Source organism: Aspergillus candidus, assembly GCF_002847045.1.
Source record: "Aspergillus candidus strain CBS 102.13 unplaced genomic scaffold BDW47scaffold_26, whole genome shotgun sequence".
NCBI lineage: Eukaryota > Fungi > Ascomycota > Eurotiomycetes > Eurotiales > Aspergillaceae > Aspergillus > Aspergillus candidus.
Genome location: NW_020194031.1, coordinates 292,243 through 313,244, shown reverse-complemented (window position 1 = coordinate 313,244; position 21,002 = coordinate 292,243). Strand labels below are relative to the sequence as shown.

Here is a 21,002-nt window from a genome sequence, read left to right as displayed (position 1 = left end):
TTGATTACGTTGGTGTTGAGCTGATGCATGGTTTAATTACTGACAGTAGACTGTGACTACTTTATCCAAGGTGAATTGAATTGAGTATAGCAATATCGTACAGGACGTTGATCTACACCTAAGCGCCAAAAACTTCCTTGACAAGCGCCTTCTTATTAACTGCGACGACGTCAGCTTATACTCACACCCCAGTATGCGGGTCCTACCTTTGCCCATTGCGTTTCGCGGGATCACCCCGTCAATGACCTTCATCTCCTGAGGCATCTTATAGCTAGCCAAACGATCTCTAAGAGCTCGTCGCATGTCGAGCGCCCCCCACGGCTTGCCATTGCGGCCCCAGCTGGCCGCTTTTTCTGCGTCGAGGACGACGACAGCAGCGACTTTCTGGCCCCACTGTTCGGACGGGAGGCCAACGACGGCTGCTTCGGTGATTTGAGGCCTATCTTTGTTAGTGTGAGCTTGGCGAGAAGGAGTGAGGGACGTACAGTGAAAGTAGCTCGCGCTCCACTTCCAACGCGCTGACCTTCTCACCGCCGGTCTTGATAATGTCCACGCTGAGTCGACCAGAGATAATGTACATCGGTCCCTCGGCCCAGTCTCCGCTGGTGCCCTTGCCAGCGCTGTCGATGACGCGACGCGTGGCTACGTCACCGGTCTTGAACCACGCTCCCTTGCCGTCGTCCCCGTCAACGAATGCTTCCCGTGTGGCCTTCTCGTTGCCCCAGTACTCGCGGAAGATGGTGGGACCTCGGAGCTGGATTTCACCTTCGCGCTGACGGCCGTTCTGGTCGATTTCTTGCCCGGGGTGGATCACCTCGTTGGTGTCTACGTCGACGAGTCTGGCTTCCACGGACGGCAAGGGCCAGCCGACACTGCCGTCTACGCGGTCCGCAAAGTCCAGTCCACAGCTGATTGCCATGCCGACTTCGGTCATTCCAAACCGCTCGAGGAGCACGTTCCCGTTGCTGAGATCCTGCCACGCTTTTTTCGTGGGTGTTGGCAGGGCGGCGGAGCCGGAGATATTCAAGCGGAGGTTCTCTGGGGAAATGCCTTTCTTCGCTGCTTCTTGCGTCTCTTCCGGGAGGCTGGAGAACGCGGACATGAGCCGGTTGTATACTGTTGGGACGGCGGTGAGGAACGTGATCTTGTCTGTACCGGCTGAGTCCGGCAGGAAAGGCGCGGCAAGTCTCTTCCACACCGCGTCGGTGTTGAACGGGAACATGAACTCGATGGACGAGCCGGCCAGGATGGGCGTCACGATGGCATTCACCGTTCCGTGGATATGGTGAAGGGGGAGGAGGTGGAGTAGTCTGTCGTGGGGGGTATACTTCCACGCTTCCAGCAGGGAGGACGCTTGCGCTGTGAGCGCCGACTGGGGGATTAGCACGCCTTTCTATATGCTGTTAGTATCCTAGCCGTTCAGTCACGTCCTCCTAGCCAGTACGCCTTAGCAAAAACAAAAAAAAAAAAAGAACCCACCGGTCTATTAGTAGTCCCCGATGTATAAAGCATCATCCCCCCATTCGATCCCCCCACCAGATCCTCCAATTGCACGTTACTCGGCGCGGGACCCCCCTCCAAAATCTTCCCCATAACCTCCACCACAGGCGCGCGATCCAGCCCCGCGTCGACAACACCACGCGCCTTGCTCTCAAACTTCTCACTCGCCAGAAGAACCTTCGCCTGCGAATTATCCATAATGTACTTCAGTTCGCCGACGGGGAAGGCGGGGGAGAGCGGGAGGGCGATGGCATCGTTGGCGAGGATGGCGAGGAGGGTTACTACATTTGGATTAGCCGGTGTGTTATATTATATTATAGAGCCAGATGTGAGAAGCATCGGGCAGAGGGACTAGAAAACAGTACCCACGTAATCGTAGCTGTTCTCAACCAGAAAGGCAATCCTCTCCCCGGAGAGCTGTGGCCCAGCGCATTGCAGCAGTCGCTCTTTCGTCCGTAGTACATCGGCGACGAGGTTACCGTATGTGAAGGAGCGAGAGGACGCGCTGTGCACGACTGCTAGACGCGACTGGTCGTGGTTCTGGAGGGCGCGAAAGAGGGGAAGGTTCGGTAGAGTGGATAGCGTTCGAGACAGCGTTCGGGAGGCTATGCGAGAGAAGCCATTGTATGGTTTGTGACAGGCGCGGGAGGCCAGGGAGGCTCGCGAGAGGACTGATAACAAAGAGCGTCGGTACATTGTCTTTATTGCTTATAGCATAGTCCTTATCAAGCGAGTCTGATGCAATTGAACTCAGAGCCGAGGAATGAAGGAGCTTACTACCGGTAAAGTAAGGACGGTTATCTGTTATCGGAGAAGAACACCCACTATCCCTAATATGGCAATTCACCTCCGCCGAAATCATCCCATACTCTCTCTCTCTCTCTCTCTTCTCTCAACTACTCCAACCACTACCTCCTCAGTACAGACTACACAACCTCATACCTACATCCCTCAATCCTACTCAGGTAGTCAGGACTTCACAAATGCTCCTCCGCACCTCCCGCTTCGCCTCCGCTGCACGCCCCAGCTCCAGCCTCACCCGCCTCTTCTCCACAACACCCTCCAGAATGGCCTCCTCAACCCCGATGGAAGATATCATGCGCGAGAAGGTACCTACCTATTGACCTTTCTACCTTCTTACCTAGGAGGAAATTTTCTTCAAAAGAGATAGTTCGCTAACTACAATAACATGACAGATCAACACGGCACTTACGCCCTCGAACCTCATCATCCGCAATGACTCCCACCTCCACGCGCATCACTCTGCTATGCGGGGTGTTACCTCTAGGGAGACGCATTTTCAGTGAGTTCTTCTCTTACTCCTTCTTTCTCCCTCCCATACTACTACAAAGCTAACCGCCTTTTTCAAAGTGTAACAATAACCTCCCCCGCTTTCCAATCGAAAATGCAACCCGCGCGACACCGTCTCGTCTACGCATTACTCAAGGAGGAGATGGCTCAGGAAGGGGGCATCCATGCGTTGCAGCTGAAGACGAGGACGCCGGAGGAGGAGGAGCGGGAGAAGCAGAGGCAGCGTGAGGGTTCTTCTTCGTAGAATATTATGTTCTTTCTTCTGTTTTCTTATTCTACTTGGTTTGGGCTGTGTATCTTGAATATATTAAAGGGGTATGATAAGTACGACTGATACATGAATACTGGGTCAATCAGCATTATGATAGATTAAGCATATTAATAATTCTAGCGCCAAAAGGTTAAACGAAGAAACTCTAATATATACATGAGCAGCAGCGTCATGCGCATCCGAGCCCACGAGCAGCGACGCAGGTCATCAAGTCACCGGCCGATAGCCAAGATGTAAGAGCTATACAGGACCGATCGGGATCATAAATAGTTAGGAGAGAAAAGAGAAGAAAATAATCAAAAAGAAGACAACGCATGGGGGATAACGCGGGACCAGCTTTTTCAAGACGGAGACACAGGAAAACGGCAAGCACGTGGTATAGCAACGGTAGAAGTACACAAGGAAATCAAGAGAGCGAACGGTCGGAGAACCAGGGGAGGGAAGGCGATCCATCACGGATGTCGGCCAAAGATCGGGAGTGGAATGGGACGGAGAGGTCAAATGGAGAACGGATTCTCCAAGTTTAGTTGGACTTAGCACTCTGGTTGGCCTGCGTCACACCAACGGCCACACCGACCACGATGGCAATGATGAGAACTGCGACGTTAGCATCCCCAGCCATAAAGTCGCCCAAAATAAGATTAAATAAGAAAGGATTTACTTACTGACGATAAGCAGCGCATACCACTTCCACTTTCGTGCCCGACGCGCGCTGTCGATGGCGTGGGTGATCTGCGTGTTGGCATCCGCGACATTGCCGGCGACGTTCTCCGAGTCCTGGTTGATCTGCTCCACGGCCGGCTCCTGCTGGTGCACCAGCTCCGCAACTTCCTGGTACAACCGACCCAGTTCCATCATATCCTGCTCGATCTTGCGAATGGCGGTCGATCGTTCCAAGGCGGCTTGGCGAGCATCGTGGGCTTGACCGGTGCGAGCGCCGTAGACCTATATCTGTTAGTGGGTCCATCTCGTATATGGAATGCTGTACCAATCGGGTCACCCACCTGGAAAGTCTGCTCCTGGCCCATGAGGACGTTATCCACACCCTGGTCCAACTCCTCCGGGGTAGCCTCGGGGTTGGCGATCTCGTAACGGCGGCGGACCTGCTCCCTCAGGCGCTTCTTAAAGTCGGACTGGGATCGCTGGTAGTGCTCAATTTCGCGGCGGAGGTTGCGGCTGGTGACGTCGAGCTGGGTCTGGACGCGGGAGTCGCCGGAGCCGGGGGTCTGCTTGACCTTCTTGAGAAGGTCGCGGAGGTAGCGGAAACCGTTGTTGACCTCGTCCTCGATGAGGTCCAGACCCTGATGGGCGACCTGATCCTCCTTGGCGGTGTTGGCGTCGAGCAGGCCATTCTGAGCGGAGGCGAGTTGACCCTCCCGCTTGGCACGGAGGTCGGCAATGCCATCGTTGATCTCTCGGCACTTGTTCAAGAGGGCGGTGGGGTCGGCGGGCTGTTGTTGGCCCATCTGGTTCATCTCTACGGGCACGTATTAGAGGGTGAATGGCCCGGAACGACGGGACGGGATCATCAGGGGGGCTTACCATAGCTTCCATTTCCCTGTTCCATGGTGTTGGCCTGGCCGTAGGGGTTCTGGCCATAGCCGCCCTGATCACCGTAGGGGTTATACTGGCCGTAGCCGCCCTGGTTGGCGCCGTAGTCGTTGTACTATGGAGAGGTCAGTGGGGGGGGAACCAGCATTAATGGATGGCGTCGGAGAGGGGTACGGTAGGGTAACAGGGGAATCGCGGTCGGAATTGGGGGAACGTACGCTCATGATGAAATTGGCCCGGTAATGAATTGATTAGACGGGTGAAGGATTGATTGCGACCGTCTTGGGGGTGGTAGAGTACAGTAGTGGACTGCGATCGCAAAGTCGGCTTGGTACGGGACGCTGCAAGGTCTAGGAGACGGGGGGAGGAGAAATAAAGGGAGGCAGCGAGGGTGGAAGAAGGGAAAAGAAGGCGAAGAAAGAGAAAGCAATAAAAAAGGGGGAGGATAAAAGAGAGTACGAAGATGAAGGGAAAGGACGGAGAGAGAGAGAGAGAGAGAGAGAGAGAGAGAGAGGGAGAGTGTGTAAGAGGGAGAGAGTTGGAGGACGAGAGAGTGTAGGAGAGAAGAAAGTGTAGGAGAAGAAAGGATAGAGAGAGTGTGAGAGAGAGAGAGAAACCTAAGGCGGCTAAAAGGTGTGACGACCAGTCTGGACCTTCACAATTCTGATTAATCTTATTCCTTTTTATTCATCTTCTCTCTAGGAAGTACTCTATCCTATTCTCTGTCCTATTCTCGATTCTATTCTCTTCCTATTCTCTATTATTCTACTCTATTGATTGACTTGATGATACAGAATTTTCCTTTAATTAGGGGTGAATATCAACTAGTTAGGGGTTTGATTTTTATTTCAATTTGAAGCACAGACCGGCGATGATCTTCGAGTCCCCTTTTCTTTCATACATGATTCACTGAAACCAATGGGTTTGACTAGTTTAAATAGATCCTTCCCCTTCAGTTTCCCATTCTCTCTCCTGATCATGGGAGTAGTTACTGACCTACTTCTATCAGGATGATGACATCCGGCCATCCGGACAGTTGAAGGTCTGCACGTCATGAGCTGTGCTTGATGATCTAATTATGCTTTTATACACTCCCCTATAATAAGGGTCCATTCCAGTTGAACAGTGGTCAACAATGACACATTTCTCTCTAGTCCCTACAGCATACACTGACAAACTATATATCTCGACTACTCCATCGAGACTATCCCTATCTGAAGAAGTTCAACAAACGTGCAACAAATCTGACGCTCTTCCAATCTCCCCCCAGCCGCTCGCCCCACTCGTACCACTTCCGCCTCGTAAAGTATCCTTTCCTCCTCCTGTTAATATCACTCTCCTCACATAGATTAAGTCTATCTTCATATTCATTTGATTTCTTTTTGGTTTCTATTTTTTATTTTTTTCTATTTTACCTTATTTTTCTCGGTTTTCTTGACTCAAAATAGACAGTAGTTACTATGTTTCAGGGACGATGATGCACAGCCCCCATCCACTCCACTTCTACCCACCCTCCCTACCCACACGAGGCGACTTTCCATAAAACCCTTGAAACAATCAGCTGCATGGAAATCCTGTCCTAAGGACTGGTTCCGAGTGTCAGGAAAGCTTGGTATCGGATTGATAATAGACCGCTACCTTAACAAGCTCAACAGTCAATCATAATTCTTACCACAATACGCAACTAGAATAATCAAGGCAGAACAAAGAATAGTACCCAGAATGAATAAGCTAGTCGGTTTTCTCGGGTTATCAAGGTCCTCGTCGGACAGGAGCCCCGTTCACAGTATACATGCTTTCAACGGCTGGAATCAATACCTCTAGTTCAATCTCATCAACCATATAGTCTATCCGCTGAAACATCATAATATGTTTACAATTGCAGTCTGTCCAGTCAGTAACACTGTATCGCTCTTCGAAAATGATTACTCGCCAATGTGGTTGGGAATACAGAAATGCAGTATATACACACTATAGTTATACACTATATATCCTGCTGATTATCCTCCGGGATTCGCACATCAAGATGATGTATCACCGTTCACTTCACATAGTAGACTCAGTGATATTCGAAAAATTTCCTTTCATACCAGTTCTAATTTTGTATTTTGCAATCAAGAAAATAATTAAAATAAATCAAGACCCGAAGTGTAAACGGCCGTAAGCCCTAACCCGGTAGATAGACTTCTCAGCCTCGTGGCACATTTCTGCATCTCGGCGATCTCGTGGGCTCAACCCACCCTATCAACACATTCAATTGGTAGAATAACTTCGATATCTAAAACCTAAGTAGGTGACATATCATCTTAGACAATGGAACGGACCGCCTCAGGTACGACGGGATGTATGTATGTGAGCGTGGACCTGCATGTACTTGCTTACTTACTCGTCTTCCGGTGGATATGCTGTAAGGCTACAAGGCTAAAATCTATACTGACATACACCATCGCTGTACCCCGTACAATGATATTGGTGGAGATCTATATAATTAGGTAGGGTGCTGATATCTATGTCTGATTCAATAGCTCTGACCTGCTGATAATATCTATCTACGTCCCTTTGCGACAGCCATGTCTTCTGGATTGGGCAAATGCGCGTGGATATTCCTCAGAATGTTATATCAGTCGAGGAAGCCGACGGAAACATCCGACCGAGTCAACGGAGCTTGTCAGACATGAATGAACCCGGGTGTATCTTCAAGTGTGGTGGAATGTTATGAGCTAACCTATTCGGTCATGAAACCAAGCCACTATGCTCGAGGGGTCTTGGTTGATGCAAGTTGAGGATGACTTGTCGCCTGACTGGATAGTAGACTGACGGTTGGATTGGATTCCTGGGGTTAGACCTCATATTGACACACTCTGCAACTTCAGTATGAAAATTGCATAGTTCTAGCAATTCGTTGGTTTCTCCATAATACAACTGAGTGGCCCCAGTTAGTGCCACTAGAGGCTAGAGCGGGCGAGACGAATGACATTACTAGGTAGAAAGGATATTGCTACGTTGTTACAAATCATAGAATAGGTGGTAACCACCCCACAAGTCAACATTAACACATACTCCGTGTTTATATAATTCGTGTATATATACACAGTCTCGTCATATCATCTGCTCAGCAGCTTGCCGACGCGCACCCGCGCGACAACAAAGTATATCCTCGCGAGAATTAAGAATATTACGATACAAGTAGAAGAAAAGTAAAAAAAGACAAAAGGGAATCAAGAGAAGAGAGAAAAGGAAAAGAAAAATCAAAAGCCCGATAGCCCGTCTACTGCTTTTGTTCATGCTCCGCCTGCGCCGCCTGCACACCTTCATCTTGCAGATCCAGCGCGTTCATCTCGGCTTCCTGATCGTTCAGGTGGTGGTACAGGCCCCAGAAGATGAAGCCGGTGGCAAAGGACGCGCAGGCCAGACCGGTGAACATCCACATGATGGCCGGGTCGTAGGCAACCGGGGACAGCGCCATACCGATGGCGGAGCCGAAGGCGTTGGTGAGCAGGTACATGGACTGGACGAAGGACTTCATCGACAGCGGCGCCTTGGTGTAGGCGTACTCGAGACCGGACACCGAGGCGAAGATCTCGGACACACCGATGAACACGTAGGCGGGCGTCTGGATGGCGATGTGAATGTTGTTGCCCATGTACTGGCCGTCGACCAGGGACAATTCGCAGTGCGGGCTTTCGTAGCAGGGTCCGGCCGAGTAGATGAGATGCTGCACGATGGCGGCGTACATCATCGCGAGCGAGGCCACCACGAAGCCGAGCGAGATACGGGTGATCGGGCGGAAGTTGATGCGCATCCGGCGCAGCAGCGGGTACACCCCCATCTCGAGGATCGGAATGAAGACGAGAATCGAGATGGGGTCGAAGTTCTGCATCAGATCGTTGGGGACCCCGTGGCCTTCCATCTGGCCGGCCTGGGTGACGAAGTTGTTGGAGAACTGTCCGTAGACGACCCAGTAGATCGGATAGAAGCAGAAGACACGGCAAGCAATCAAAGCGCGCTTGAGCTCGTCAATGAAATGATCGTCCCAAGGCAGATTGGTCCGACGTCCGCCGTTGGCGGCCTGCCAGGTGGGCTTGGCGGCGTCCATGTTCCGGTTCATGATCATGATCCATAGGGCCTTGAAGGCATCGGTGATGATCGATCCTTGGGGAGGACGGACAACGTAGAGTTTGCGTCCGCCGATGACGACGACGGTACCGACGAAGAACATGCACAGACAGAGCAGGAAGGCCGACCAGAATCCGACGTCGCGCTCCATGTACGGCGTGGCCAGCAAAGACAGCGATCCGATGTTGATGCAGCCGTAGAAGATCATGTAGATCCGCTGAATAGTGAGAGCCGGATCGAGGATGATCCGCTCGCCTTTCTTGGTCGTCGACACGGCCATCTTCTTCCGCTTATACTGCTCGGCGATCTAGATACGTGATCAGCACCAGACAAAAGAATATTGATAAAAGGGGCTGCTTACCAGAGGAGCAACATTACTCTTGATGCCACCGGTTCCCAGACCAATGATGAGAATAGCTACGATGAACCCGCCCAAGCCAGCGCCATTCTCCAGGGCGGTCGGGATCGAAGTGCAAACCAGGACGAGCAAGCCGATCATGTAGACAATACAGAACAAGACAATGGTCTTGTATTTGCCCAGGTACTGATCGGCAATCACGGCACCGACGATTGGAGTGACTGGTGATGACGGTCAGTCGATGTCAAATCCACGGAAGCAAAAACCTTACCATAGCACCAGAATTGGAAGAAAGTCGACAAGGCCGTAGCGCCCTGGTGACCCATACCCAAGGCACCACGTCCTTTGCTGCCATCCAGAGGGAGATTGATGTAGTTCTGGAATAGACCAGACATGCCGTAGTAGGTGAATCGCTCGCACAACTCGACACCAGCGACCAGCCAGGCAGCAAGGGGCAGATTCTCCGCAACATGGCGAAGTGTTCTAGCCTCCTCCTCTGTAGGCTCGTCACCTTCGGGAGTATCAGACATGGCCCTTTCATTTGCCTCGGCCTCCTTCTCGTTCACAACCGGTGAGATGGTAGCATCGACCGGCCGACTAGTAAAATTAGCATGGTGTACATGTATGGCAATCACGCAAAGTAACCCGATTTATGAACTCAAAACAGAAGACCCAAGCAGGGAAATCAAAACCAAGCAAACAAACGAATGAGTAAACATGAGGGAAAAGGAAATTTCTTATACAAGATGTACAAGAGCGGAAGAAAAAAAAAAAAGAGGGTAAAAAAAAGAACGAAAGAAAAGCCCAAAAAGGCAAAAGAATGTGTAGTAGAGTACTTACAGAGAATCATCGGCCGTGACCTCGTGTTTTTCAGACATCTTGCAGGAGCAAGGGAATCAACCCAGATAGGCAAGGAGAAAGGAAGTGAGGGCTGAAGGAGTCCTTGAAAGAGAAGCGCGACAGCAGGTCGACGGGGAAGACTGTCACCTTATATTCATCGTGGCATAGCAGTGGTAAGTCCGTGGGGGGTACAGTCTTATCGCTGAAACCGGCGCACGCGATCGGTTGGACTCGAAAGGGGAAAACTCAGTTCCCCCCAAAAAAATAGATAAAATAATATAATACAGGGAAGAAGGGCAAAATTGGACTAAGGTCCCCATCGCCGCCCAAAGAAATAAAAAAAGGCAAGGGCGATGTTTAGTGGCGTGGTTTAGACGCGAGAACTAGTACTATCCACGGATGTAACCCCCAGGATGGAGGTACGATATGACAAGGAAAAGACAAGCCAGGATTAAGCATCAGCCGAGGAGCACCCGATAATGACGGTGATTGGGTGGGGGGCGCCTTTCTGGAAGGCCGAGACATGGAATTAGATTATGCTGCATGAGGGAAAAGTGCAGTCCGTCGGTGTTTACCGGTGGAGCGATTGAAATCTCCCTTCCCTCGTGGTCTGCTTCGCACTAAGAAAAAATCAACAGACAGGCCACTAACAGCGAAGGGGTCCATTCCACTACCAATGGTTTTGACGATGTGCTTCACCGGCCAACAGATTGTGGCTTCTGGGTCCCTTAGATCGCAATGGTGAACCACAGTAGCTTCCCTCGGCTGGGGCCGTGGAAGATGACCGTCCCAAGCACACACCCACACCATAACAATCCATCCAGGATTCTGGTCGCCACCGGGGGGCCAACCATATGCAGGTTTCTTTTAGGTAACATCAACACTTTAGTAGCTGCAACGGCGCACGGTTTTCGACCCTGGACTGGCCAAGGTTGATAAGCACGGCCGCTCTCATTTGCGGTCCGCTTGGAAACCAAATCGCTCGGGTTAGGTCGTGGCTAGGGTCGGCTTATCGACAAACAAGCCAGAAGTAGCGTTTGTCGTTTGTCCCCGCTCGCAGGATCAACCGTCCATCAGGAAATCTTCTTTTCAATCATGTCGGGCCTCCCCGCGTGATAGTCCAACCAGGGGGGGGTTCAGTCGGCGACCCATCCAGTGCCGTCGATTTCCGACCAACTGAAATCCCTGGCGACGGATTCCGCCCGCTTCGCGCAATCTGAGAGGTTGAGCTCAGAACCACAGTTGAGTCTCCTCACCCCTGTTCTTTGGCCCAGTCAGGAAGGCGTTTGATGCTGCGGTTTCACCAACTTTTTGGCGAGGTTACCCCGGTATGCGGGGAGAGTTGTCATTGATCCATCCTGCATGCCAACCTTAGCCAATTGCGACCCCAGCCGCCTTGTATCTTCTGGTGGCCAACTTTATCGACTCGTCTGATCCAGACGACTTAATCTACGGCGTTGGGGGCCTGAATCTTAAAGGTGTGGGGCGGCGGACGAGCTGCCGGTTCCAGCCGCCATTTTGGACAGCATGTGCTTGTGTGTGTGTGTGTGTGTGTGTGTGTGGTGGGACATGGCGTGTCTATGCAGTGGTCGAGGGACTCCTTGCATTGGAGTTGATACGTGGGTCAGTCAGCTGTAAGTTGTTGGAAAGAGATGCAGAAAGAAAAGAACGGTGAGAAGAGAGGCAGAGCGAAGAGGATACAGGAGCTCAACTGGTCACTGGACGGAGGTAAACCCAGGTTGAGAATAGCGCATTGAGGCCTTATCAGCCAGGCTGCTCCCCACAACGTCCCATCTCACTCTGGATTTTTGATGGCCCCATATAATGGTCTTGAAACCGTTTTCACGTTCTTAGGAGCTGTTTGGGGCCTAACTAGTTGCGATACATGCGCGCACCCCGGTCCAGCAACGGTGGGGCTCAAGGGTTTAGGAGTATTGAAGCCGATGTACGACTATCATGTCAATCATGATCATCTTCTCGATCCTGGTAAACCATGTGCCATTGTATCTTGACCTCGAAGCGCTAAGCTATCAACGGCCATTCGGAGAGTGAGCAAATCGCGTGTTAACCATACAGAGTAATGGTCTCCTTCTAGCTCCAGGCGAACAGCCCTGGCACTGGCACCTTGAGATTTCATAACTAGGAGATCCTCGTGGCTACCTGGCCCCCTTTCCGGCTTATAGATTTACCAGATCTGCAAATGTGTTTGGCTTTTGTAGATCAATGGGTGGTACTAATATGATTGCAACACTAGACCAAGTGGGAGAGATCTTATTCCTACTACTAGTCGTCTACAATACCAAAGTCGTGAGAATCAAGGAGTATTCCAAAGACGTGAGAATCAAGGAATTGCCGTCAGAAACTACACATATGCTTTGACCCATGGAAAGTATCCATCTGGGGAATCTGACCCATGGAGCTTTTTTCCCCAATATGGTAAAAAGTAAGCAGTGACTCACGTGATGCTATCAAATGCCAGGAATGTGTGATAGAAGAGAGAAACACGCCTTGTTTACAGTAATACCTCCTGTCTCCTATTCAACACTTCATATTGACTTCAAGAAGCATCCAAATCACTGGTGTGGACACAAAGAGAGCATCGACTCAAGGACGCAAGTCCCCGGTCCTTTCCCAAAATCCCTATCAATAAACCAAGATAAAATAAAACAAAAGCATGTCAAGGACCACAGTAACACAGCAGCCGGGACCACCCCCTGAAGGAACGAGTGGATTATTTTCTCTCCAGAGTAGGTAATTATCTGACCCGCCTAACTTCCTCTCACTGCGCCACCACGCGCCAGGGGTGACATCGTGGCAGACAATCTCGTATGGAGATTAACTGCCTGATTATGCGGCGTTTTGGGTGTAAGATGTGGAAAGGCTTGCGAATGCGGCTTACTCGTTGATATGGGCGATGGATGTTGGTTACCAGTATTGCCTGCCGAGGATGCACTTGATATAACTACTATCTATCTGATCTGCTGATTGAGGGTATATCACGCCAGTCAATCCAACAGCGCAATATAAGACATGCTAGCTTTGAAATAACGAGAGGAGTTCGTGTCAGGTGCTATGTCAGACAATACTGTGCATTCAATGTTTTTCTACTACAGCTGATCAATCACCTGGTCGCCTGTATGGGTCAATCGATAGTAAGGATGACAATTAACAATGAACTCCTTTACTTAAATGGCACGGGGAGCTTTGATAAGGAAAGCCTGTCTTCTCGCCTATAGCTGTTCTATCATTGCTATCCTGTAGACTTCGCAGCTTACGCGAATGCTATTACTTGAACTGAAATGTCCGGCGTCCTCGCTTGTATTCGACACATATTGGATTCATTACTCGAAAAGCTGTCGAGCACCTCTCGGGCTCAAATAGCAACAGGAAAAGCTAGATATCCATACGTAGGAGAAAGGAATAAAGAGCGGAAAAGCTCGTCTTCTCGACCAGATACTGCCGGCTAGATACATATATACTGTGTTCGCAGGAGGCAAGGTAAGAGTGAGCCATATAACAAAAGTTCGGAAGATAAATAAAATAAAAACATTTGTTGAATTCATTTTACAGAATTATCTGGGTCAGTAAATGGTAGCATTTATTTTTCATTGGTGATTGCGCAATAAATACTCCTCCTTGCATAACACTTCAATATATATCTCTTCTACATATCTCCGTTCCATGGTCAACCACACACGTACCAAACAAAGAATGAATACTAATAATACTATAAGAATACTACTATTAGGAGCACAAGGTATCACAAATAAAAGACATTTAAATCACGACAATCCAACGAGCAGAGTCCAGACACGGGATATTCGCCACATGAACCCGCAATCAGGCACCAGGTAGACCAGCCGACTACTTTGTCGACAATCATACAAGATTACTACAGAGACTGATTAATCGGCGAGATGACGATAGAGGCGTCGTTGCATTTCTCTGCCAGACTCAACCCTACCAAATGCCCAGATAACTACCTAGATATAGAGGCGAACGTTTAAGGCGAAGGGTACTATGATGTCGTGCGTTGGATAGCAATAGACCGCCAGTCTTCGGTGAAATCTGCTTTTAAGATCATATATTGTTTACAATAGAATCATATGAACTGGCACCCCAGTCGATGTGCTTTAAAAAATAGACATCCCAAATGAATGGTCAATTTGATAGAGCACACCTCAATTAAAATCAAACGCAATATCAATCCAGGCAAGTAGAAATCAATCAATCAAAATCCCAATGTTAATATTCGGTATCTATGAGCATCGCGAAATAAGAACGCCCATGAAACACACACCTCATGCAGGAATACAGGAATTTTAGAACTTTTTTTTGTTGTGTTGCTTGGTGGAAGACTGAAAGAAAATTGGTATAAACCTCATCAGGAATACGTGTCAAGGAAAGATACATGCCGTTGGTGCCGACGACTTGATATAATATCATCGTGGCAGAATGCCCACAGGCCGTGCCCAACCCAGTTCGGTGCCCCGTTAAATTTAAGAGCAGTCTCGTTCCATCATCATGATCCTATGGCCACACCCCAACTCCCATGACCGGACCGGAAAACAGGGGAAGTCCAGCCTCAGTCACGGTTGAGAAAGTGTCCCATTATTCACTACCTTAAACAGAGTACTTGGCCTTTGCCCGCGTGCTGCCGCTGTGCGCGCTGTCCGTGTGACCCGAGAACTCCACAACATCCGCCTCCTTCAGGCGCAGGACCTCCTTGAACCGCCGGCCGATGTTCTCGAGGATTTCCTTGCCCTGGGCGGGGGTGCGGGAGGTCTTGTCGCCGGGGATGCTCTTGCCGACCGTCCGGGTCCACAGACCGACACGGTAGAAGCCCTTGCGCACGTTCACAACAACACCCATCACTTCGTTATCCTCATCACCCTCGAGGGTCTCGCCAATGGCGGCCAGCTGGGCGTGCAGCCACAGCTCATCGATCGGTACCGAGCGCTTCTCCTTGAACGAATATGACCACTTGCCGCCGTGCTTGTTCTGGGGGTCTTCCCACTCCGGTCGGATACCCTTCTTGAACAGGTGGTAGTCGGCTTTGAGGCCGAGCTCGGAGGTGGGCGTAATGTTATTCTGACAGACACGCGAACAGTCAGTAAATGATTGCAAGCCGGACGCAGCGACAAGAAAGAAAAATTCCAAGCATACATAGATTCCCCAGAATTCCTCCACCGAGTTGAACGTGACAACTTCCTTTAACAGATCGTTCCAGTTATCGCCCTATATAAATTCGTCAGTCATCAGTCGCCATCGTCAGATTGCGAGTGATCCGTCTCCATACCTTGCCACTGGGAGGCTTGGTGAACCACAGCGTCCACTCGTGCATGAGCGGATGCTTCACGTTGAAGTTTTCGGGGTCATGGAAGACCGTGACGGTGTCGCCGTTTGCCTTCTCATTCTGCTCGGTGGCGGGAGCAGTATTCTCGTTGGTCACCGGGGCAGGGGGGTTCTCGACAGCGGCCATGATGGATGGTGGATATTAATCGTTCGACGAAATGAAGCGTAGAGGGAAATTATCCAAGGTGAGGGTGAAGGCGGTGTCAGGCGGGATCGTTGTTGGTGACGAAAAAGTCTCGGTGGGCAAAATTTGAATCGAAATTGGAGGCGGTCGCCGGAGGAAAGAGCCACCCGTGGAGAAACTCAAGATAGACGATAGACTGCGCCGTTGTATCCACGCAAGTCAAATAGTCTGCTCCAGGCAGAATCACAAGGAGGAGTGGGTTAGGGGACGTGGGGGAGGGTCGAGCGATCCTGGATAATGGCAATATGAAGTTTTGAAGTTGGAGATGCGCAGTTGGCGGCGGGACACGGAACTTTGCCTGTTTGGGCCGCCCTCGTTTTTTACGGGCATCTTATAGGCTGGGGACGATTGGCCCGAACTCCAGCCCTAATTATAGGTGACCATGGGTCAACTCCACCATCATCTTTTGTGACTGGTGTGTATATCGCAAGTGGAATAGGCGCTACTGATGGTGATAATGGTATGTACGAATGAAATATCATACAGCTCCTGAATCCCATGATCATGGCTCCCGAACCACTGCAGGAACAACTATTCCTGAATGCGCCCGAAAAGAGCAAGCCAAGATACCTCTATATCCCCCGAGATCCAATGGAATGGCGACATGTATAAAACTGTAAAAGCAAGGGGTATCTCTAAATCAAACGTGACAATCATTGATCACCGCTGTTGATCACACTCAAAAGGCAGTTCCAGCCTATCCACCGTTAGCATGTATGATTCGAAGGGAATGGGTCACAGTAGCATACCCAAGGCAACCACGTTCACGACCAGCACTCGAAACTCCAGCGGGACAAAGGTAAAGTTGACCCCCTGAACGAACGGCCAGATGGCGAGGTTGGCCTTGTAACTGGGGAGGAAGTTGTTGCGCCACTTTTCCACGGGGTCACTGCCCTCCATGATAGCCATGGACGACAGGAAGCAAGTGAGATGGGTGGGAGTGAAGAGACACTGGTCTGCAGTCACACGGGCCACAAGGGTGGCCGTCTTGCTCTTTAGCACGACATGGCGCTGCAGAAAGCTGAACCACGTCGTCGCGGCAGGACCGAAGATCGCTGTCGGGTCGCATTAGCTAGACCATTCAATCGAGAAGAACCAGATCGGATTGAAAGGTACCTCCACCGTAGAGGGCCATGCGCCCGGTTCTGGCCATGTCATGCTTTTCCCATCCTTTGCGGTCGACGGCCTGTTGCGCGAGTACATCGCCGCTGCCGAAGAGGACCTACTATGGTGAGTATCAAACAGAGAAATTCAAATATCAGACCGAGAGACGTACAGCACTGCTGACACTGGCCGTGAGGACGGGCGACTTGGCCAGTGTTGCCTGCCACCTGGAACAGACGAATGAGTATGAGTATCAGGAACAAGGTTCAGGAACATACCACCGTAGCATGTTTATCTCTACAGAAGAAGATTTGCACAATATTGATGTATATACAAGGGAATGAATTGATGAAGTTGATTTGGGGACACCTCAGTATTGGAGTGATATACGGAGTCCAGAGCAGTATGGAGTCACTACGGAGTACCAGGAGTGTCAAAGTTATCCACGATAAGAAGATCCAACAACAAAGCAAGACGATTGGCCTCGGACATCCCAAACGGGCAATCCGGTGGAGCCCTACCACGTGACCACCAGTTACCCCATTCGGCCCACCGCCTAGGGTATAGGGTTCCAGCTCGCTTAACCCACCCGCCCCAGCGAAATTTCCCGTGGGTTCACCCTAAACAAGTCGTGGATAGTGAAGTGCGACCCCCGAAAAAAAGTCAACCTCGACGTCGACAACCCCTCCCACGACAAGTCCGATACCACCCCCTTCGGATTCTTTAATACATCCAAGATGGCTGACGCTGCCCCCCGTGGACGTGGAGGATTTGGCTCGCGCGGTGGTGACCGTGGCCGTGGCCGTGGTCGCCGTGGACGTCGTGGTGGCCCCAAGGAGGAGAAGGAGTGGCAGCCCGTGACCAAGCTGGGCCGTCTCGTCAAGGCCGGCAAGATCACCAGCATGGAGCAGATCTACCTGCACTCTCTGCCCGTGAAGGAGTACCAGATTGTGGACTTCTTCCTGCCCAAGCTGAAGGATGAGGTCATGAAGGTACGGACGATCACTTTTTCTTTTTGAGGATACGATATGGTCAATCGCGGTGGATTTATCAATTGGAGTTGCGACGGATGGAAGCGCAGGGAAGAGCGCATGGAAAGAGGAGGACGACATGAAATCGCGATTTGGCATGGAATTGGATCAATGGGACAAAGACTAACGCAATTTTCTTCCCCCCTCTACAGATCAAGCCCGTCCAGAAGCAGACCCGTGCCGGTCAGCGTACCCGTTTCAAGGCCGTCGTTGTCATCGGTGACTCCGAGGGTCACATCGGTCTCGGTATCAAGACCTCCAAGGAAGTCGCGACCGCCATCCGTGCCGCCATCACCATTGCCAAGCTCGCCGTCCTGCCCGTCCGCCGAGGCTACTGGGGCTCCAACCTGGGTGAGCCTCACTCTCTGCCCGTCAAGCAGAGCGCCAAGTGTGGTTCCGTCACCGTCCGTGTACGTTTGCGACTCCCGAGTTTGTCCCTAATGGCTTTTTGAGAAGGCCCGTGCGCGAATCGCTAACTGACATGATTTTGGAACAGCTGATCCCCGCCCCCCGTGGTACTGGCCTCGTTGCCTCCCCCGCCGTCAAGCGTCTGCTTCAGCTCGCCGGTGTCCAGGACGCCTACACCCAGTCGTCCGGTTCCACCAAGACCCTCGAGAACACCCTCAAGGCCACCTTCGTCGCCGTCATCAACTCCTACGGCTTCCTCACCCCCAACCTGTGGCAGGAGACCAAGCTCATCCGGAGCCCCCTGGAGGAGTTCGGTGACGTCCTGCGTCAGGGCAAGAAGTACTAGGGTAGTGCAGCGCAGTGCAGTTACGGGAATAAATTTTCATGATTGTTTTTGATCTACTGGTTTCTTTCCTATCTGACGGAATCACCTCGATTATGGCAAGAGAACCGAACAGGCTCGGGAGGAGTTGGTTCGAATCACGCTCGACTACGCGACTTTACGGTGTCTATGGATGTAATTACGGGTAGGGGAACAAAAAAAAAGCAAAATTAGCGTGAAGACAATCAAACAGCTCCTTCGCCATTTACATCTTGGATGGGATTAGATTTTTGATTGGATGTTGTAGGGACCAGAGCTATGCGGACGGTGATATGACATCGCATTCCGCTCTATACGGACGTAATGACGCCAAGTCTGATATCAACAAGGTCCCGATGCGTACGGCCAGTCACAAAGCTACATCCCATATGTAGGACCCCCATCGTGATATCAGTGGTCAACATGCGACAGCTTGTATGCGCTCGCGCAATAACCCTGCAAAGGTGGTAGTCCGGCGTTTCACTCCGCCCAGAAACGCGGACTAGCGCATTCCCCTCCCACATGGACGATGCACGCTCATGCCAAACTCTCCAGCCTTGCACTTGCACGCTTGGATAGGCAAACCCCTATACATACCACCGTCACCATGATCTGGACCACCGCAATCTTATGCCTTCTAGCCTGGTCCACCCTCAACTTCATCCAAAAGCTGCACCGAAACGTGCGCATCGCCCAGCGCACAGGTCTCCCCTACGTGGTCTTCCCCCTCAAAAGCACCGGCGTCATCGTATCAATTCTCTTTACCACGAAATGGGCCCGCTATATCGTGGACCAGTGTCTTCCTGGCTGGCTCGCTGACGCAGTCAACGATAACACGTTCGATAAGCGATGGACGGGGAAGAATCGCCAGTCTAAGCGTCGCGGTTCGGTGCATGTTGTTGTTAACCCCGATGGGGTTATGTGTCGCGTTGGCGATGCTGAGGTCGCTGCTTATGTGTTCAATGCGCGACAGGACTTTCCGAAGCCGACTTGGATGTATGGTGAGTAGTCGGGTGGTTGTTGTTTCGCGCTGTGGTATCTTTGGTGGTGGATGCTGATGCTGACGCTGGTAGATGTTCTTGGTTTGTATGGGCCGAATCTCGTTACGGTATGCTTCTGTCTTTTATGTCCCCTTTATTATATCTATATGTATGTACCATTGACAGCGTCCAGTGCGAAGACACCGAATGGGCGCGCCATCGCCGCCACACGGCGACGGCATTTAATGAGAAGAACAACGCACTCGTCTGGACCCAATCAATCCGGCAGACAACCGAGATGATTGAGCACTGGCGCGATCGCACATCTCCCGCGGATGCATCCATCGACGCAGTGACAGTGCGCACCAGCAGAGAGGACATCCTGAAGTTCACGCTGAACATCTTCTCCAGCGCTGGGTTCGGCGTGCACATGCCGTTTAAGCCCGTCCCGCAGGAGGCGGCCACCGCGCCGGACGATATCTTCAAAGATACTGTGCCGCCGGCGCCGGGGTTTGACTATACGTTTAGGGGAGTCGTCGCGTACATGAATACACACTTGAAGGCTGTTTTGGCGGCTAATATGGTCTTGCCTGCTTGGACGCCTAGGGCGCTGGTGCCGTTTTTCAAGCAAGAGTTTGCGGCGTATCGGGATTTAGGGGCTTATTTGCACAAATTGGTTGCTAGGGGCGAGGCAGCGAGAGTTGTGGGCGATCGGGAGAGTAAGTCGGACTTGTTGCAGGGGATGCTCGCTGCTAGGGACTATGCGAGGAGGGCTGGTCCGGCGGAGAGGGGGTCTAAAGATGTTGGTTTTTCTGATAGCGAGGTCGTTGGCAATGCGTTCATCTTCATTGTTGCTGGACACGAGACCGTTGCAACGACGCTGAGATATGCCCTGGTGCTACTGGCTCTGAACCAGGATGCCCAGGATTGGCTATATGAGGGCATTGTCGAGGCCACGCAGGACGCTTCTTCCGACCCAGCGAGCTGGGATTACGCCGATATGTTCCCCAAACTGGTCGCCCCGCTCTGCATTATGGTAAGTCTGTCGATCTTTCTCATGGGGACCCCGTCTAATAGTCCACAGCTGGAAACCATGCGCCTGTACCCACCCGTAACGAGCATCCCCAAATGGACAGGCAACACCCCAAGCCGCCTCGTCCACGGTGACAAAACCTACGTGCTCCCCCCTAAAGTGAGCGTCACACTGGACGCCAACGCCCTACACTATTCCGAAGAGTACTGGGGCAACGACGTACGCGATTTCCACCCCCAGCGATGGGACGCGCGAAACAAGGACAGTTTTCTAGCCCAGAACGCGGACCTGCCTGGCCTTTCTGTCCCCGGGCTCGAATATCGCAGTGTCCATAAACCCGTCCGCGGCGCGTATATCCCCTTCAGTGATGGATTCCGTGCCTGTTTGGGGAAGAAATTCGCGCAGGTGGAGTTTGTGGTTGCCATGGCTGTGCTTTTTGGGAGGTATCGCGTGGAGCTGGAGGATAATACTGTGAAGGGGCGTATGGATGCTGAGAGGGTGCTGGGGGAGAGCTTGACTGTGCTGACGCTGGCTATGCAGGAGAGTGTACCGTTGAGGTTTGTGAGGCGATAGTTATTCTTAAATGATATTGAATGTGT

At 51.4% G+C, this 21,002-nt stretch overlaps 9 protein-coding genes across 9 annotated transcripts; 3 read left to right on the top strand and 6 right to left on the bottom strand.

The window, feature by feature from the left end:
* Positions 1-118: 118 nt before the first annotated feature.
* BDW47DRAFT_132021 (acyl-CoA synthetase) lies at positions 119-2,240 on the bottom strand (the record flags this gene model as incomplete). The annotated part of the gene is made up of 5 exons (XM_024817458.1): positions 1,866-2,240; positions 1,480-1,781; positions 486-1,393; positions 207-439; positions 119-159 (listed from the first exon to the last, which is right to left on the bottom strand). Exons 1-5 carry the CDS (start codon positions 2,194-2,196, stop codon positions 119-121), a joined length of 1,815 nt encoding a protein of 604 aa, XP_024671591.1. The 5' UTR covers positions 2,197-2,240.
* A 134-nt stretch (positions 2,241-2,374) lies between these two features.
* Positions 2,375-3,209, top strand: BDW47DRAFT_106853 (BolA family protein). The gene is made up of 3 exons (XM_024812863.1): positions 2,375-2,609; positions 2,697-2,803; positions 2,872-3,209. The coding sequence occupies exons 1-3, from the start codon at positions 2,484-2,486 to the stop codon at positions 3,053-3,055; spliced, it is 417 nt and encodes a 138-aa protein (XP_024671590.1). The 5' UTR covers positions 2,375-2,483; the 3' UTR covers positions 3,056-3,209.
* Positions 3,161-5,143, bottom strand: BDW47DRAFT_106852 (syntaxin). Its single transcript, XM_024812862.1, has 5 exons — positions 4,852-5,143; positions 4,625-4,748; positions 4,087-4,559; positions 3,748-4,027; positions 3,161-3,679 (listed from the first exon to the last, which is right to left on the bottom strand). Exons 1-5 carry the CDS (start codon positions 4,855-4,857, stop codon positions 3,606-3,608), a joined length of 957 nt encoding a protein of 318 aa, XP_024671589.1. The 5' UTR covers positions 4,858-5,143; the 3' UTR covers positions 3,161-3,605.
* A 2,514-nt stretch (positions 5,144-7,657) lies between these two features.
* Positions 7,658-9,902, bottom strand: BDW47DRAFT_37040 (peptide MFS transporter). Its single transcript, XM_024818840.1, has 3 exons — positions 9,379-9,902; positions 9,111-9,328; positions 7,658-9,056 (listed from the first exon to the last, which is right to left on the bottom strand). The coding sequence occupies exons 1-3, from the start codon at positions 9,635-9,637 to the stop codon at positions 7,902-7,904; spliced, it is 1,632 nt and encodes a 543-aa protein (XP_024671588.1). The 5' UTR covers positions 9,638-9,902; the 3' UTR covers positions 7,658-7,901.
* BDW47DRAFT_106850 (uncharacterized protein) lies at positions 9,682-9,970 on the bottom strand. Its single transcript, XM_024812861.1, has one exon. The coding sequence runs from the start codon at positions 9,955-9,957 to the stop codon at positions 9,793-9,795; it is 165 nt and encodes a 54-aa protein (XP_024671587.1). The 5' UTR covers positions 9,958-9,970; the 3' UTR covers positions 9,682-9,792.
* A 4,089-nt stretch (positions 9,971-14,059) lies between these two features.
* BDW47DRAFT_106847 (eukaryotic translation initiation factor 4E) lies at positions 14,060-15,764 on the bottom strand. Its single transcript, XM_024812860.1, has 3 exons — positions 15,247-15,764; positions 15,114-15,185; positions 14,060-15,038 (listed from the first exon to the last, which is right to left on the bottom strand). Exons 1-3 carry the CDS (start codon positions 15,427-15,429, stop codon positions 14,571-14,573), a joined length of 723 nt encoding a protein of 240 aa, XP_024671586.1. The 5' UTR covers positions 15,430-15,764; the 3' UTR covers positions 14,060-14,570.
* Positions 15,765-15,976: 212 nt separating this feature from the next.
* On the bottom strand, positions 15,977-17,000 carry BDW47DRAFT_37007 (Mpv17/PMP22 family protein). Its single transcript, XM_024818839.1, has 5 exons — positions 16,869-17,000; positions 16,763-16,817; positions 16,603-16,708; positions 16,236-16,541; positions 15,977-16,183 (listed from the first exon to the last, which is right to left on the bottom strand). The coding sequence occupies exons 1-5, from the start codon at positions 16,877-16,879 to the stop codon at positions 16,140-16,142; spliced, it is 522 nt and encodes a 173-aa protein (XP_024671585.1). The 5' UTR covers positions 16,880-17,000; the 3' UTR covers positions 15,977-16,139.
* Positions 17,001-17,228: 228 nt separating this feature from the next.
* Positions 17,229-18,647, top strand: BDW47DRAFT_36998 (40S ribosomal protein uS5). The gene is made up of 3 exons (XM_024818838.1): positions 17,229-17,582; positions 17,774-18,031; positions 18,118-18,647. The coding sequence occupies exons 1-3, from the start codon at positions 17,328-17,330 to the stop codon at positions 18,373-18,375; spliced, it is 771 nt and encodes a 256-aa protein (XP_024671584.1). The 5' UTR covers positions 17,229-17,327; the 3' UTR covers positions 18,376-18,647.
* Positions 18,648-18,997: 350 nt separating this feature from the next.
* On the top strand, positions 18,998-20,976 carry BDW47DRAFT_117972 (cytochrome P450; the record flags this gene model as incomplete). Its single annotated transcript, XM_024815150.1, has 4 exons — positions 18,998-19,391; positions 19,464-19,498; positions 19,564-20,406; positions 20,455-20,976. The coding sequence occupies 4 exons, from the start codon at positions 18,998-19,000 to the stop codon at positions 20,974-20,976; spliced, it is 1,794 nt and encodes a 597-aa protein (XP_024671583.1).
* Between the last annotated feature and the right edge of the window lie 26 nt (positions 20,977-21,002).